This window comes from Corythoichthys intestinalis, chromosome 5, assembly GCF_030265065.1.
Source record: "Corythoichthys intestinalis isolate RoL2023-P3 chromosome 5, ASM3026506v1, whole genome shotgun sequence".
In the NCBI taxonomy this organism is placed as follows: domain Eukaryota; kingdom Metazoa; phylum Chordata; class Actinopteri; order Syngnathiformes; family Syngnathidae; genus Corythoichthys; species Corythoichthys intestinalis.
In genome coordinates this window covers 49,911,819-49,928,193 of record NC_080399.1, presented here as the reverse complement: position 1 = coordinate 49,928,193, position 16,375 = coordinate 49,911,819, and the positions used below count along the sequence as shown (strand labels likewise).

Here is a 16,375-nt window from a genome sequence, read left to right as displayed (position 1 = left end):
AAAAACATAACGATATTTCAAGCATGAAATCATTCTTGTGTGGCCCTAAATGTAATACTAATCAATACACAAGGGATTCTTCTTCACCTAAATGGCATAAAAACACATTGGTTCTAATATGGTTCATTTTTGACCCACTTATGGAAGAGTGTAGGGTCCAGTAACTTGTGCATCTAAGGGTTAACAGTGACCTATGGCATGGAATTTCTGCAGCTAACTCAGGGCCAACATTTGTTTTAAAAAACAAAAAACATTGAAACCATTAACTTTATCCTTCATGTTATAAATGTCCCCTTTTCTATTAGTAAAACAATCAGGATGTGATTAAACAATGACGTTTAAGTGCTTTATAGCGTGTGTTTGACACGAATCGCCGCGTCCTAGTTTACGTCAGTTCGTTGTTGATTCGCCACTGATTGCAAATTCAGATGAGAATTTTTAGAAAGATAAAAGTTCCTGAGGACGAAGGTCAGGTAAGAAAAGGACTATTATTGTTGTGGTGGTTTCGGATGGAAGGCGTATGTACACTGGAGCTTTGTAGCTGGTCGCTTTGGTATTATCGGCTTGGATTGGATACGTTTTGACGCTGCGTACGCAACGTCACTTTTTTTTCTTTCTGACGTCAGACGTAGTGCTGCCTTCTGCCAGTGCATGAATTCTCACGTTTGGCGCTGCTAGTTCACTTTCAACTTCTAGCCGCATTTTCCTCGCCCAAAGCTTGGCTTCTTGTCGGCTTCGTGCTTTTCGGTCAATATTACAGCTTTGGCTTCAAGAACAGCGCGTTCTGCGATCGCCTTCCTCTCATCCTGGTAAGGGCCCTTCCATATACACCGGACGCGAATTCGGTCCAGAACAGGTGTTCTGACGAATGGGTAGTATTCCCGCTGTTGATAGCAGCTGATTATTGAGCAAATCTACTTATAAGTTTTGACACGGCTATTTAGATATGTTATTAACAGGTGGATAGAGTAGCCAGAAATTTTACTCAAGGGTAGCGTTACTTCAAAATAATATTACTCAAGTAAAAGTCATCCCAAAAATGTACTCAAGTACAAGTAAAAAAGTATCCAGTGAAAAGAATACTCAAGTGATGAGTAACATTTTGAATAACTGCTTATATATATATTTATACACATACATACAGGGCCGGCCCAGCCTATACGCAGACTATGCAGCTGCTTAGGGCCCCTGACCGCTAGGGGGGCCCCAATTTGGCAATTGTTTAATTTATATTCTATTTTGTTTACTACAGTTTGCTTTATTTGACTTTTGTGAGTTATGATACTTGATTACAAGCTTGAAAAAATAAAAATTATTCCTTAACTTCTTTGAAGTTCTTCTTTGAAATTTGAAATATGCAGTGCAACAAAATCTGATTAATATACAAAATATGGACGTATGGGTTGGATTGCATGTATGGGTTTCACAGTACACTGTGACGAAATGGTGGGCCAAAAATATGGGCACCTTTGCATTATTTAGCTTAGGGCCCCCAAATGGCCTGGGCCGGCCCTGTATATATACATATATATATATATTTTTTTTTAACAATGGTATTTTTTCTCAGCACAAACGTATGAGCTGCTGTTCCAATGAGACTGTACAATAACTCATTACGTAACCACAATGAAATGTCCTCCTGACGGGAGCACTTATTTATAACGCTTTATTGACGTGAAAACATCAAATGTTTTCATGGCCGCATTACAGTAATGGATTTACGACTGTAAGATCAGTTTTAAATAATTAAATTACACAAAATATTAGTACTGTATTTTAGTAACAAATCGTGGACTGGGCCACATAACCATCTTTGAACAGAAATGTATCAAGCAGAGTAAAATAATCGTTTCTGTGTGGGCGCTCCCGTCAGGGGGGGCATTTCACGCAGGGCGGCTATTTTTCGGCACAACACCTGTTGTTGCGCTCACCTTCTTGCTACGCGACCGTGGCGACGAGCTTCGTAGTCTCCGTCTGATGATGTCTGCGATCGTGTTGGCATCATATTGATGTTTTCGCCGCTGTCTAACGGCTGTTGACACAAACGCATCATGGAACGAGATAAACAAACCGTGCTGCTTTAGAGATATGCCCTTTTTACAATGGTCATACAGCAACCACTAAAATGACCGTTTATCTTCGCTGTTACTGCAACCAACCGCCACACATCCCTTCACCATTTTGATTAATCAATGTTAACGATTGTCAGGAAGGTTTTTGGATTCGTTTAGTAGGCGGTGATTCCTTAGACAAGCAGAAAAACGCAGTAATAAGAGGAATGTACATAGCGGTAATATGTAAACACGATGAGCTGACGGACAATATGGCGGCTCCAGTCAGGGGGGCGGAGTTGTGACGTCACGTGATTGGGGTCTATACTAATATTCAATTTCATTGACGGTGCTAGCATGTTCGCTTACCAAATCTGTCTGATTTCCACACGAATGTAAAACACCTATTGTTGATATGCATACAAAAGTATAGCTGTGTTGCACTTATATAAATAAATACATTATTATCATACTGCACACTTGTTTTTTTTCCACCGTTCAGGACTGATAATGAGCATACTGACAACCGATATTGAATCCAGTCATAATAAACCAATATGTGCTATGCATATAAAATACATCTTAAACATGTCCATTCTATAATTTGCTGCTCGGTTCGTGGGACATTTATATGGCGGAATACACTCAGGTGACTTGACTTTCCGCTCTGAGACCCCCAATTTGGCCAAATTTCAAAATTGTCCGATATGCATGTATGATACATCATTGGAAAGCTTAAAAGACTTGTGCCGAATATTACATTATATGTAATTTTTTGATGGTTTTTGTTTTTACATCAAAGAGAAAGCATAGGGGAAAAAAACAGTACGACTGTTAGATATTTCCTAGGTTCCTAAAACAGGCAGACGTTCAAAAGGCAACCGTGCCGTCATTTCTAAACCTTTGCATTAAGTAGCAAAATAACTTGAATGCACGTGACTCGAAATTACAAAATATGTAACCATTGACTACCATTATAATTAATAAATTTTGATTTATTGAATGAATGAATGAATGTACACCTGATGTATTTTATTGCAATTTCCGTGATTTTCGTATCAATCCTTTCAACGACGGTCAAATAACATGTGAGACGGGTATAGCGTGTATTTACACTCCTAACCATGCAGGTGGCGCAAGAGACCACTAAATGATTTTGCATGCAAACTCCATACTGTTTAAAAGGTGGATTTTCCGCTACTTTTGGTATTTCCATGCTGATGGTTGCTCACTCCTGCTCGTGCATGCACGCGCGTCACCGGTATTGCTTTGCAGGAAAATTGAATTCCATAAGTTATTACTTAAGATTAGTGTCATTTGAAGCATTTCAAGCAACGTGCAGTTGTGTGCGTCTCCACACATGCACGTTGCTTGAAATCATGCTCTTTCATTGATCATGTTGAGGATGTGTGTGGACTCAGGAACACTTTTGTGTGAGGGCGTGCGCGCGCATATGTGAGTGTGTGTGTGTGCGCGCGCGTTGCTTGTTCAATGGGACAGAATGAGTTGACATATGTGACGGTTGACTATGACGCAACTGTGCGAACAATCGAATGCGTTTGCACATGCACGCGCACTCTCAGGTTACCCAGCGTGTGCGCGTATGTGTGTGTGCTTGTACTTTTGTGTATTGCTTTGCAGGAAATTTGAATTCCATAAGTTATTATTGAAATTTAGTCTCATTTGAAATCATGCAGTTGTGTGCGTCTCCACACATGCACGTTGCTTGAAATCATGCTCTTTCATTGGTCATGGACCTATCGAAGGGGCCAGTGTGTGGACTAACCAACACTTGTGTGTGTGTGTGTGTGTGTGTGAGTGCGTGTGCGTGCGCGAGTGTGTGTGTTCGCGCGCGTTGCTTGTTCGACTTCAAAGCACTGAAAGCACTTGACTCTGCAGCGTGAGAATTAATTCAAAATGCAGTTGTTTACTGAATCTCAACTTTTCCTGGTAAAATGTTTGAATTTCTTCCTTCTGTTATTGGTCCAGCCAGGAATGGTCAAGTGTTTATTCAGATTGCAGTTGTTTACTCAATCTCAACGCTTACTGGTAGAATGTTTTAATTTTTCCTCCTCCCATTGTCTCAGTGAATGGTCAGGTTTGTATACAACTTTTTATATGGGGTCCAACGGCTCAACGGCCATTTTACTCCCTGTGACTGATGGTGTGCAGAAATGGCGAGAATAATTTCTCTTGAGGAGGCAAGGCAAGAAGAATGGTGTTGGAGGAGGAATTTCTCACAGACTCAATGAAGAGGATGATGCGTCAGAGTCTGAGAGTGCATTGTCCAACTCTGATGACGATTATGAGGCACTTGAAGGAGAGGAGGAAGAGGATTTTGAGGAGGCCATTCTTCATAGCCCATTATTTGGGTTTGTGTGGTACTAAGTGGGGGTGCGGGGGCAAAGTTTTTAAAAATTAAATTAAATATGTATGGATTAAGTCTGATGCGAATGAAAAGTTTGAATGATTGACAGAAAAAAATATTTTTATTAAATGACTGAGTTATCACTCTTCAAAGTAGCATTTACATGTTAACCCTTTAAGGTCTGGGCCTATTTTGTCTTATTTTGCATGCCTTTGAAGTTGCCTTTATATTTCAAAGAAAGAATTGTTTACGATGGCCTGGTTTGGTCCGTTTTTTTGTGACACCTTATACTTCATGTCCAAACTGTTGTTTACTTCACTGACCAATTATAAATCATCATTTTGGGCCCAAAAAGACCAAAAATTCCAAAATCGTTTTGTCAAAATTTTTAATATTGATGTCCAATTGACAACCAAACATGCGTAACGAACCGTTTTGAAACTTTGTAATATTTATTCAACATGTTAGGATGAACATTCAACCAAAAAAACTTAGAATAAATAGTCTTATATTTGACAATTCAACATAAACAACAGGTATAGCCATAGGCATTTTTTGCCTTTATACATACTCTAGTCAAAACAGGTTATATACAGCAGACCAAACAGTGAAGAACAGTGAAAAAATATACCATCTAACACAAAAAGTGTTTAGAGGCCATCTCTATATGAGTTTAGGTATTGCGGCCCATCACCTGATGAAAACTATGTACACACAATCAAGCTTCTTGAACACACATTTATATACACAAATTGAGAAGACTGTTTGTGGGGAAAAAAAATATATATATATAACATTGGGAAAACAAGTATTTTCAAAAATATTTACAATAAATAAGTTAAATTTTTTTCAGGCATGCCACTCCGAAAAGCAGTTTCGTCCTGGAATTAGACACAGGGCTACATCACACAGCCCACACTTCCATGGGGTGTCGGTCCTCTTTCCACCCTTCCATTTTCATTTCACTTTACTTTCATTGTCACTATAAATGTACATGAAAAAAAAAGTCAGTATTTATGAAAATAATAAAGTATAAAATAAAAATATATACAGAAATAAATAATAATGGAAATCTATACGTATGACAATAGAAAGAATACCATAGCTGAATATGTGCTACATCCCTAATCTTCATATAGAAGGAAGACCACAAATTATACTTTGATCCGATATGCACATTTTATTATTATATACACAAACACACACTTATATTGCATCAAAATTAACTTTGTCTTGCAATATCAAAAGAAACTTTCAAAAGAAACTTTTTCAGCAGCATAAAAAAAAAAAAAAGTGGGTTGGCTTACCTCTGCTCGTCGATGGCGTCACCCACGTGTTCAAATCCGTCACTATCTTCACTCGAGGACTCTTCCGAAGAAGACGATGATGACGAATTTGGACCATCCTCTTCCTCACGTTGATCAAAAAGCACAATTGCTTGCGCTAAATTTAGTTATCCGTTCATTCTCAAAGTCACACAAAGTCGCTCGCTCGCTCGATTCAAACGGCCGTCGGTCGCCACCTCGCTGCTTCAGAACACTCCTCCCTCTCGTTCGGTGGAACCTCGCACGGCAGTTATATTTATTTTAAAAAAAAAAAAAAAAACGCATGTTGTGCTTCCACTGTGACTTCGAAAGGGTTCGTTTGATTTGTGTTTTTTTCATGGAGCTTCCGTTTTGAAAAAGGACAAGAAATGATGGAAATATAGACATAAACAAATTATCCATGCAGCGTTTTAATGTTTTTTTGAGAGGACAATAAAACTATAAAACTTAAATGACAATATCTCACGTTTTAGTTGGTCGACTGACTTCAAATAACAACGAGAGTAAACCGCAACTTCCCACTTTAAAACGAGACCAACCAACGGCATGTGGGTGACGTAATTAAAACGCAAGGGCGCTTCTAAGACGACGTGCGCTGAGGACGCGCCGGCGCGTCCTTCGACTCTCAAGGGTTAAGTAACACACAGAGTATTTTCATTCATACGGTTATTGTAAAAAAAAGTTCTATGAATAGATTTTGTTGTTGTTGTGACTTATTGCCTTATTCAAAGCTCTAATTATGTCATATGACATATTTGAAATGATTCAATTTTTTTATACATATATATATATATAATATATATATTTATACAGCACAGTTAGTTGTCTTCATAACCCATTCTTTGGGTTTTTGTGGTCCTAAGTGGGGGCGGGGGGGGTAAATTAAAAACAATAATTAAAATTACATATGTATGGATAGGTCTGATTCCAATAAACATTTTGAGTGATTGACAGAAAAGAAATATTTAAAAATGACTGAGTTATCACTCTTCAAAGTAGCAATTACATATTATGTAAATTCAACACATAAAGGGTATTTTCAGTTATACAGTTATTGTAAAAAAAAAAGTTCTATGCATAGATGTTTTTGTTGTTGTGACTTATTGCCTTATTCAAAGCTCTAATTATGTCATATGACATATTTGAAATTACTTTGTTTTTTTATATATATATACAGTGGCGGAGATAGACTTTTATTCTTGGGGTGGCCGAGGCTATTTCAGGGGGTCCACAGACTATAACAATACATTTGTTTCTTGACTTATCAATTGCAATCAGAGTGTCAAATGTTGAAATGTACATACTAAGCACACAGGTGATGAGATTTATGTATATAATTTGTTTATTAACTTGATAATAACTATTTTTTACAAAAATGGTGAAAATGCACCACCACATTCACAGTTACTCATACAACCCCCCCCCCCCCTTCTCTCTTATCAACATCTTAATGATGTAAAAAATGTAAAACACAACTTGGTAACAACTTTTCAATCAGTCATTAATAATAACTATTTTTTTACAAAAATGGTGAAAATGCACCAACACATTCAAAGTTACTCACACGACCCCCCACCCCCCACACTTCTCTCTTATCAATATCTTAACGATGTAAAAAAAAAATGTAAAACACAACTAGGTAACAACTTTTCAATCAGTCATTAATAATAACAAATTTTTACAAAAGTAGCGAAAATGCAACAACATATTCATAGTTACTCACACACACAGCAGGCCCGGCCAACTACCGTTTTCACGTGACGTTTCATTTAAGGCAGGGGTCGGCAACCTATGACACGCGTGTCAGCACTGGCACGCGAAGGGTTAACCAGTGACACGCGAGCGCATGGCAAAACAAAACAACAACAAAAATGCGTGTTATGTTTATTGTCAGTTGTATCTTTATCAGTTGCTGAAGCGCCCCATCTTGTGGCCGTTTTATTTATTGGTTCTAAAACAGTAGAAGAAAAATGCAAATAGGAAGTTCTTCAAATGTGATTCAGTGTGTTACATGGCAGCTCCACTCTCACAACTTCTGTGGCATTTGTGTTTGTTAGAGCAACGTCTGTGAGTATTTTGTTGTCAAATTGAGAATTTCACTCTTTATATTGTCTTTAGGTTGCATGTTTGAGGGGAAATGTGTTTGATATTTCTAATTAAGAACTACTGAAGGCAAGGCAAGGCAAGGCAAATTTATTTATATAGCACAATTCAACACAAGGTAATTCAAAGTGCTTTACATCACATGAAAACCATAAAAATCACATTTAAATCAACACAACGTAAAAACCAAGACAAAAGATCGCATTTAATCACAGAATAAAAATAAATAAATGAAAATAAAACAAAAATAGAAATAAAGCAAAAACTACTACTAATAATAATCATTGAAATCAGCAATGGAGATAAGCACAAGAGGAATAGAAGGCAGGTAGATTGAAATATATAGACAGTTATGGATATGCCGTGCTAAACAAAAGCGTTTTTAGCCCTGATTTAAAGGAGCTAACGGTTTGAGCATACTTCAGACGTTCGGGTAACTTGTTCCAGAGGTGAGGAGCATAATAACTAAATGCTGCCTCACCCTGCTTGGTTCTTGTTCTTGGAACATGCAGAAGACCCGTTCCAGACGACCTTAGGGGTCTAGATGTCTCATAGGAATCTAACAAGTCAAGCATGTATTTTGGTCCAAGGCCATTAAGTGTTTTGTAGACGAGCAGTAGTATTTTATAGTCTATCCTTTGACTCACTGGAAGCCAGTGTAGCGATTTCAAAACCGGTGTAATGTGGTCCAGCTTCCTTGTATTTGTGAGGACTCTGGCTGCAGCATTCTGTACTAGCTGCAGCTTCCTGACTGATTTTTTATCAAGACCTGTAAATATACCGTTGCAGTAGTCCAATCTGCTGAAAACGAATGCATGCATAAGTTTTTCCATGTCTTGTTGAGTCAGAAGCCCCTTAATTCTGGTTATATTTTTTAGGTGGTAATAAGCTGATTTAGTGACGGACTTTAGATGGCTATCAAATTTTAGGTCTGAGTCAATAATTACGCCAAGGTTTCTGACTTGATTTGTAGCTGTAAGTGACATTGTGCTAAGTTGGCTGCTTATCTTTGACCTTTCCTTTTTTGGCCCAAAAATGATCACCTCTGTTTTCTCCACATTTAACTGGAGAAAATTCTGGCACATCCATTCATTGATTTGATGAATGCATTTACTCAGGGAGACTAAGGGACTATAATCATGTGGGTACACAGAAATGTACAGTTGTGTGTCATCTGCATAGGCGTGATAGGAGATGTCATACTGTTCCATTATCTGAGCTAACGGAAGCATATAGATGTTAAATAAGAGTGGTCCAAGAATTGACCCTTGAGGGACTCCACACGTGAATTTGGTTCGTTCTGACTGATAATTTCCGATTGACACAAAGAAATCCCTATCATGTAAATAGGATGTGAACCACTGAAGAATAGTGTCAGTAAGCCCTACCCACTGTTCCAATCTGCTGAGTAGTATGTTGTGATCAACCGTGTCAAATGCGGCGCTGAGATCCAGTAGTAGCAGAACAGATGATTTGCCTGCATCGGTATTCCGACGAATATCATTTAGGACTTTGATAAGCACGGTCTCGGTGCTGTGTTGTGGCCGAAATCCAGACTGAAATGAGTCAAAAAGATTGTTTTGGATCATAAAAGTCTGGATCTGTTCAAACACAACCCTTTCGATAATTTTCCCCAGGAATGTCAGATTTGATATTGGCCTGTAATTACTAATGGTTGAGGCATCCAGATTAGTTTTTTTTTACTGAATACAGGCTAATTGTGTTTGCATATATGGATGGCATTTATGTTATTTGCAGCATTGTTGCTGATTGCATGTATTTTTTCATTGTTTTAGTCTCACAAAAAAGGAAAGAGAGACATAAAGGATTACTGAAAACATCCGGAGTGTGAACGTTTTCATGTTTAGCTGCTTGGATAAGCGGAAGCGAGCCCATTTACAATGCGCCTTTTTACCGGAAATCAAGGCATTTTCAGATGCGCGCCCTGTTATTTAGGGGCTTTACGGGAGCGCCCCAGTCACCCACTCTGCCTGTGGCGTTATATGCGAGCAGTCATGGATTTTGAGCACACCTCCAGCTCTTCCTCTATTTCTCGACTCCTGCGCTTGTCGGATTTTTTTCTCTGCGCGTTTAATTCAGCCCACGCTACTAACGTGTCACGAAGCCGACCAATCAGAGAGCTGGCGGAAGTACACTGTGTTACTAATTGCACTTTTTGGTAATTGCAGTGGTTTCAACTCTGCACCGTAGTGTGTAGTAGAAAGGCGATTAACGTGGCTTGTTGTCATCGATTCGCCCGGTGCTTACTTCGGAGAGGTGGTGATGTGTATAAAAACACAGTGACACGTTGGATGGCATTTTGCTGGAGACTTTTATTAACAAAACCAAAACCATCATGGGACACAGCCACTTTTCAAGGCGCTCTTCGCACAACTCTCTCTCTCAACACCTTGTTTCGCTGCCTCTCTTTTTCTCACCCTTAACTAGTAAGCCGGTCAAACTGTCGGGGACAGCGGCCCCTTGGGGATGCCGGTAACAACTGGTTGGCTGGTTACTTCCGCTAGCTCTGTGCATTATGCCTCAAGAGCGTTGTGTGTGTGTGTCACACAACAAGTGTCAAACGCCACTATGAGACAAAACATGAAAATTCATGGAAAACAGGGCCAGGGATCACATTAAGGTAGGCATCTTTTGTATTTGTTATATAAAATCTAAAATTGTGCATGGAATTCACTGTTAGTGAACAAGACAAAGTAGTCGCCTGTTCTGACTTTGAAGGTTAAAACAGCCCGCTCTGTACTGTGAGAGACCTGCACTGAGAATCACGCTTGTTCCCGTTTTCTTGCTGGGTTGTGTGTGTGTGATATGTTTACATAAGATGATGCTCAAGTTTTGATTTTTTCTACAATATACATTTATTTTTTTCGTTATTTGATAAAGAATGGTAGTTGTAAGATTTCAACGTATGTTCATGTTGTTTTCTTTGGAGTAAAATTACAGCTCTGTTGAATATAAAAATTCAGATGTGCGTCATTAATCTTGGTGTGGCACACTGATTGACAAGAAAATTTGAAAGTGGCACGCCACACCAAAAAGGTTGCTGACACCTGATTTAAGGCAAGAGAGCATGAGACAGCTGGCTAATGCTCTACAATTATTGGAGAAACATGTATGTAAATAGCGACCCAAATGAATTAAATATAGACGTTAATATCGAGCGGTTGTTGGAAGCTGGACGACATGAGATAACGTTAACGTTTGCTTGATGCCGTGGCTCTCTGTTTTAGCGACAACAAAAAATCTCCTTCCTACAAATTTAAACATTGACTCATTAGATATCAGCATAAAACTTACATTACGACGAGGATTTCAGTGGCTTTAAGGCAGGGTATCCAAGTTCGTCTCCTTGTTTGTTCTTGTCACTTTGTTTATCTTCCGTGTTCCGTTCCGTCAACGATGACCAAGTACTCAAATCTCAAATCTTCCTCCGTTTCAGTGGCGATTCTTCTTCTCCTCATGAAAGCGAATTTGCAACGCCTTATGGTACATAGCGCCAACTACTGTACAAGAAGGACTTAGCAGTCGGTGCCGCGATATGTCATTGTCAATCATCTGGGGTGGCACCTGGGGGGTCCAATCAGATTTTAGGGGGGTCCAGTGCTACCCCGGCCCCCACTCTAGCTCCGCCACTGTTTCACAGGCCATAATGACTTCAATTCACAAACGCTTCTCATATTACACCCACGACTCAGACATGCATGGCACTCATTTCCTGTACTCACTGCTTTCTGCATAATGTACATACTCTACAATTCAAGAGGCTCATCATTAGGAAGACAGTTGGCACGTATGCCTTACATGCATAAATATATACAATTTACCTTGGGCGATATTTGAATGTTATTAGCCTCTCTATCAGTGTTGTTTTCGTCAACGACGACGACAACAAAAACATTTTGTTAACGAACATTTTTTTTATGACGATGACGTAATGATGACGTCATGAAAACGCGTCATGGATAACTACAACGTGACGAAAAGGTTAGCAGTTTACGTCTGACGAGACAAGAACATGAAAATGCGCCATCTTTTCTGTCATATGTTCACAATGCGTGACATTTGAGAGCTGTGTGTTTTTTTTTGTTGTTGTTTTTTTTTAATTGTGCGCGTACTAGTCAGATTGCTTCTGCGCCATGTTTTGCCTCGTTCACGTGACGTGCCGAGCGCTGCGCGCGTGCCCAAACTACACCAAGGCAGTGAGTGCACAAGAACGGTGGCCTTGGCCTACTATCATTCAACAATGGCAGCTGTAAGATCGCTTGGTGGTCGGAAACAGCGCGAGGATTTGTGGTCTCATTTTAAATATAATCCCAGTGAAAGAAAAACTCAATGCACTGTCCCCGTGGGTGAGCAAGGGCAGAAGTGTGGCTATATACTTGGTGGAAAAAATACCACGAACCTAAAGTGGCACCTCAGAGCTCGGCACGCTCATATTTATGCGAAGGTAAGTTGTTACAACTCTTTAAGTTTTAAGACATCCTAGACCTGTAATTTTATTCAAGCAAATGGTCTGTTATAATTTTAATATACTGTATATTTTCCACATTTTTGGCGTAAATGGAGCGCCAAGTTTAGGCTAATATTTTATCTTACTTGCGCTGCTGTTATTGAGCCTTTAAGTGCAAACAACGTGCAGCCTGCTAACAGTATGTATGGGGAGAACATTTGGCCATATTGGAGCACACAGTATACGCTTTAACCTGCAATTGGACGGTCTAAAACTTAGGGTAAAGACGTGATGCTGTGCAACATATTTGTCCATGTGTCCAAAGTTCCAAACAATGACAGTCTCTCTTTTTATACATTGTCTACATTTTTTGTAAATTTTGGAATTTCTCATCTTAAAGACAAAGCATATTAAAAAAAACACCAGAGAGCTGCCATTTCCAGGGGGTGTCTAAAATGTCCTGAATTTCAAAATGCCACCTGCTGAGCTTTCTAAGGCATTGCAGCAATGAGATTTTACTTTTGATACTGAAACATAGCATTTTTACATTTTTTGTAGCATAGAAACCCATTATAATTCCAATTTTTGAATGCATTGTAAACCTAATGTGCAAAAATGCATTTCCCGCAATTACCACATCAATTGCTTTATTTACACTTGTTCAGACGTATGCATGCCAATTTTTTGGGTTGAGAGCATTTACACCCCTTCATCATTAGGTAACGCCAGAGGCTCGCAAATGATTTTGCCTTTTTGCAGCCGGCTGCAAAATTTTGCATCTTTGTTCAACAATTCCGGTCGGGATTTTAGTAGGGCTTGGTGGGGACCTCCAGATATGACTGGCCGAGTTCTTTTTCAAAAAATAAAGTGTTAGTTTGAATTTTGTACGTCTACGCAATACGCATGCGTGTGAGCGTCTTTAGTTCAAACGGATGTTCTGCATAGAGATTGGCTCAGATTTTAAATTCAAAGGTTACGTTTTGAGTTACGTTTTTGAATCTCAACTATGATTGGTCCGCCTCGTGTTTGAATTTATTAGCCCGCAATGTTTTTGAATCTCAACTATGATTGGTCCGCCTCGTGTTTGAATTTATTAGCCCGCGATTGGTCATGCTCCGATTGGTAGAAAGAGGAGGCGCTCCTCTTCTTACACAGCGTCATATAGCGAGCGTCAGGATGACAGGAGTCATAATAGTCGGGTCGGATCCATCGGGCAGCGCCGATCATACTTATGGAACTCGGAAAACAAAAAAGTGATATGCCATCCAACCAACGAAGTGGCTGGACATTACGTCCCTGCGCGAATCCCCACGCCTGGCCCCACGTTGTATGCAGTATGATGCCAGATGAGCAGTCGGGAGACGGCGTTTGCGTTGTTTGTGAACCAGGAGATCGTCGCGAAAATAGTCGCAATGACCAACATCCAAGGGCTCCGATCGCTCAAGAACTGGTCTCCCCTCACGCCTTAAGACCTGCGCGCGTATATCGGACTGCTTATCCTGGCTGGAATGTACCGCTCCAGGCATGAAACGACGAGCAGCTTGTGGGGCGTCAAGACCGGGCGTTCGACGTTCCCCGACGCCATGGCTCATCGGGGGTTCATGGAGATCAACCGAATGCTCCGGTTCGATGATAAGCTGCTCAGACGTCAGCGGTACCATGCAAGCAAACTGTCGCCGATTTAAGATTTGTGGATCAGCTGGATTTTCCGGCTGCAGGAAATGTATAACGTGGGACGTGACGCGTGCGTGGACGAACAGCTAATTGCCTTTAGAGGACGCTGCAGCTTCAAACAATCTATGCCGTCAAAGCCCGCAAAGTATGGCATTAAGATTTGGGCCCTCTGTGACGCTCGAACCTCCTACGCATCAAAGCTGGAGGTCTACACCGGCAACCCTACAGGGGGGTTGAACACAACGTGGGATTGCTTGTGGTGCAGGGACGCACTGACTGATTGCTTTATATAAATTCTGTTATAAATTCTTCATAGCTGTTGTGACTTTCCTTTTCAAGGTTATAGTGTATGGATAGCTCTGACTCCAGAGAACATTTTGAGTGGTTGAAAGTAAAAAAATATTCATAAATGACTTAGTTATCACACCTCAAAACATTTACAATTATTGTAAAAATTGCATGTTTAGGGGTATTATACACAAAAATGGCCATCGCAAAAAATAGGCATGCATTAAAAAAAATTGTTATAACTCATTGACCTTTTCAAGGCTCTAATTGTGTGATATGAAATTTTCCAATTCATGTTTCACATATATATGTATGCAGCATAGTTTGTTTTGGTTATAGCACAGTACTGCTTTTATTGTCCATAGAGGGCAAAACATACAAATAAAAAAATAAAAACTATATATGTATGGATAGCTCTGAGGCCACTGAATCATTTTGAGTGGTTGAATGTAAAAAAATATTTAGAAATGACTTAGTTACAATTACAATTATTGTAAACAATTGTATGTTTAGGGCTATTATACACAAAAACGGCCATTGCCAAAAATGGGCATGGATTAAAAAAAATCTGTTATAACTCTTTGACCTTTTCAAGGCTCTAATTGTGTGATATGAAATTTTCCAATTTAATTTTCTTTTATACATATATATCCAACATAGTTAGTTTTGGTCGTAGCACAGTACTGCCTTTATTGTCTACAGAGGGCAAAAATACAAATAAAAGAATAAAAACTATATATGTATGGATAGCTCTGAAGCCACTGAATCATTTTGAGGGGTTGAATGTAAAAAAATATTCAGAAATGAATTAGTTATCGCACCTCAAAACATTTACAATTATTGTGAACAATTGTATGTTTAGGGGTATTATACACAAAAACGGCCATTGCCAAAAGTGGGCATGGATTTAAAAAAATCTGTTGTTATAACTCTTTGACCTTTTCAAGGCTCTAATGGTGTGATATGAAATTTTCCAATTTAATTTTCTTTTATACATATATATCCAACATAGTTAGTTTTGGTCGTAGCACAGTACTGCTTTTATTGTCCACAGAGGGCAAAAAATACAAATAAAAGAAAACTATATATGTATGGATAGCTCTGAAGCCACTGAATCATTTTGAGGGGTTGAATGTAAAAAATATTCAGAAATGACTTAGTTATCGCACATCAAAACATTTACAATTATTGTAAACAATTGTATGTTTAGGGGTATTATACACAAAAACGGCCATTGCCAAAAATGGGCATGGATAAAAAAAATTCTGTTATTATAACTCTTTGACCTTTTCAAGGCTCTGATAGTGTGATATGAAATTTTCCAGTTCAATTTTGTTTTATACATATATATCCAACATAGTTAGTTTTGGTCGTAGCACAGTACTGCTTTTATTGTCAATAGAGGGCAAAAAAGTACAAATTAAAAATAAAAACTATATGTGAATAGATAGCTCTGATGCCACTGAACATTTTGAGTGATTGAAAGTAAAAAAAATTCAGAAATAACTTAGTTATCACACTTAAAAAACGTTTACAATTTTTGTAAAAATTTGTATGATGCGTAAATTTTTTTTTTTTTTGCTAACACAAGCACATTGGCTGTGTGCTACATGGGATTATCGTAACAGTCAGTAGTAACGGAGCCCAATTTAGATGTTTTCTTGATTGATAATTTTATAGTTAACTCATTCAGTGCAATTGACGATTTTCATCCTTCTGAAGTGAAGTTCAGTCAGTTTATAGTTTATAGTGGGCTAATATAGATACATATAGCATGTCTTTCCTTCACTATAAGGCATATATAAGCCTTTTTTGTGTTTTTGCGGGTCCAGACATATTTGTACTTTGTTATTTTTGTCCAATATGGCTCTTTCAATATTTTGGGTTGCCGACCCCTGATCTAGTGGATGTGTAACGCAACCCGACCACCACTACAAGTTTTAAACAGTTTTTAAATAGGCCATTCATTGAAGGTGTGCCTTATAGTGTGAAAACTACGGTAATTTCAGTACATTATAGTCCTTTTATCAAACAGAATTTTTTTTTTTTTTTTTTTAAGAACTCTGTAATAAAGACCATTTAAATATTCAAAATTTTG

General features: G+C 38.8%; 1 protein-coding gene across 3 annotated transcripts in view; it reads left to right on the top strand.

Moving 5' to 3' along the window:
* The first annotated feature begins 359 nt into the window (after positions 1-359).
* LOC130916509 (uncharacterized) overlaps positions 360-16,375 on the top strand; it is a 32,313-nt gene continuing 16,297 nt past the window's right edge. For 2 of the 3 annotated variants that reach the window (XM_057837288.1, XM_057837287.1), the window contains exon 1: positions 360-473. In XM_057837288.1, coding sequence (XP_057693271.1) covers positions 429-473 — 45 coding nt within the window. In that variant the 5' untranslated portion in view covers positions 360-428. Of the gene's footprint in view, positions 474-618; positions 810-16,375 lie in introns of those variants that run through there. The other variant, XM_057837289.1, reaches the window with a different exon arrangement.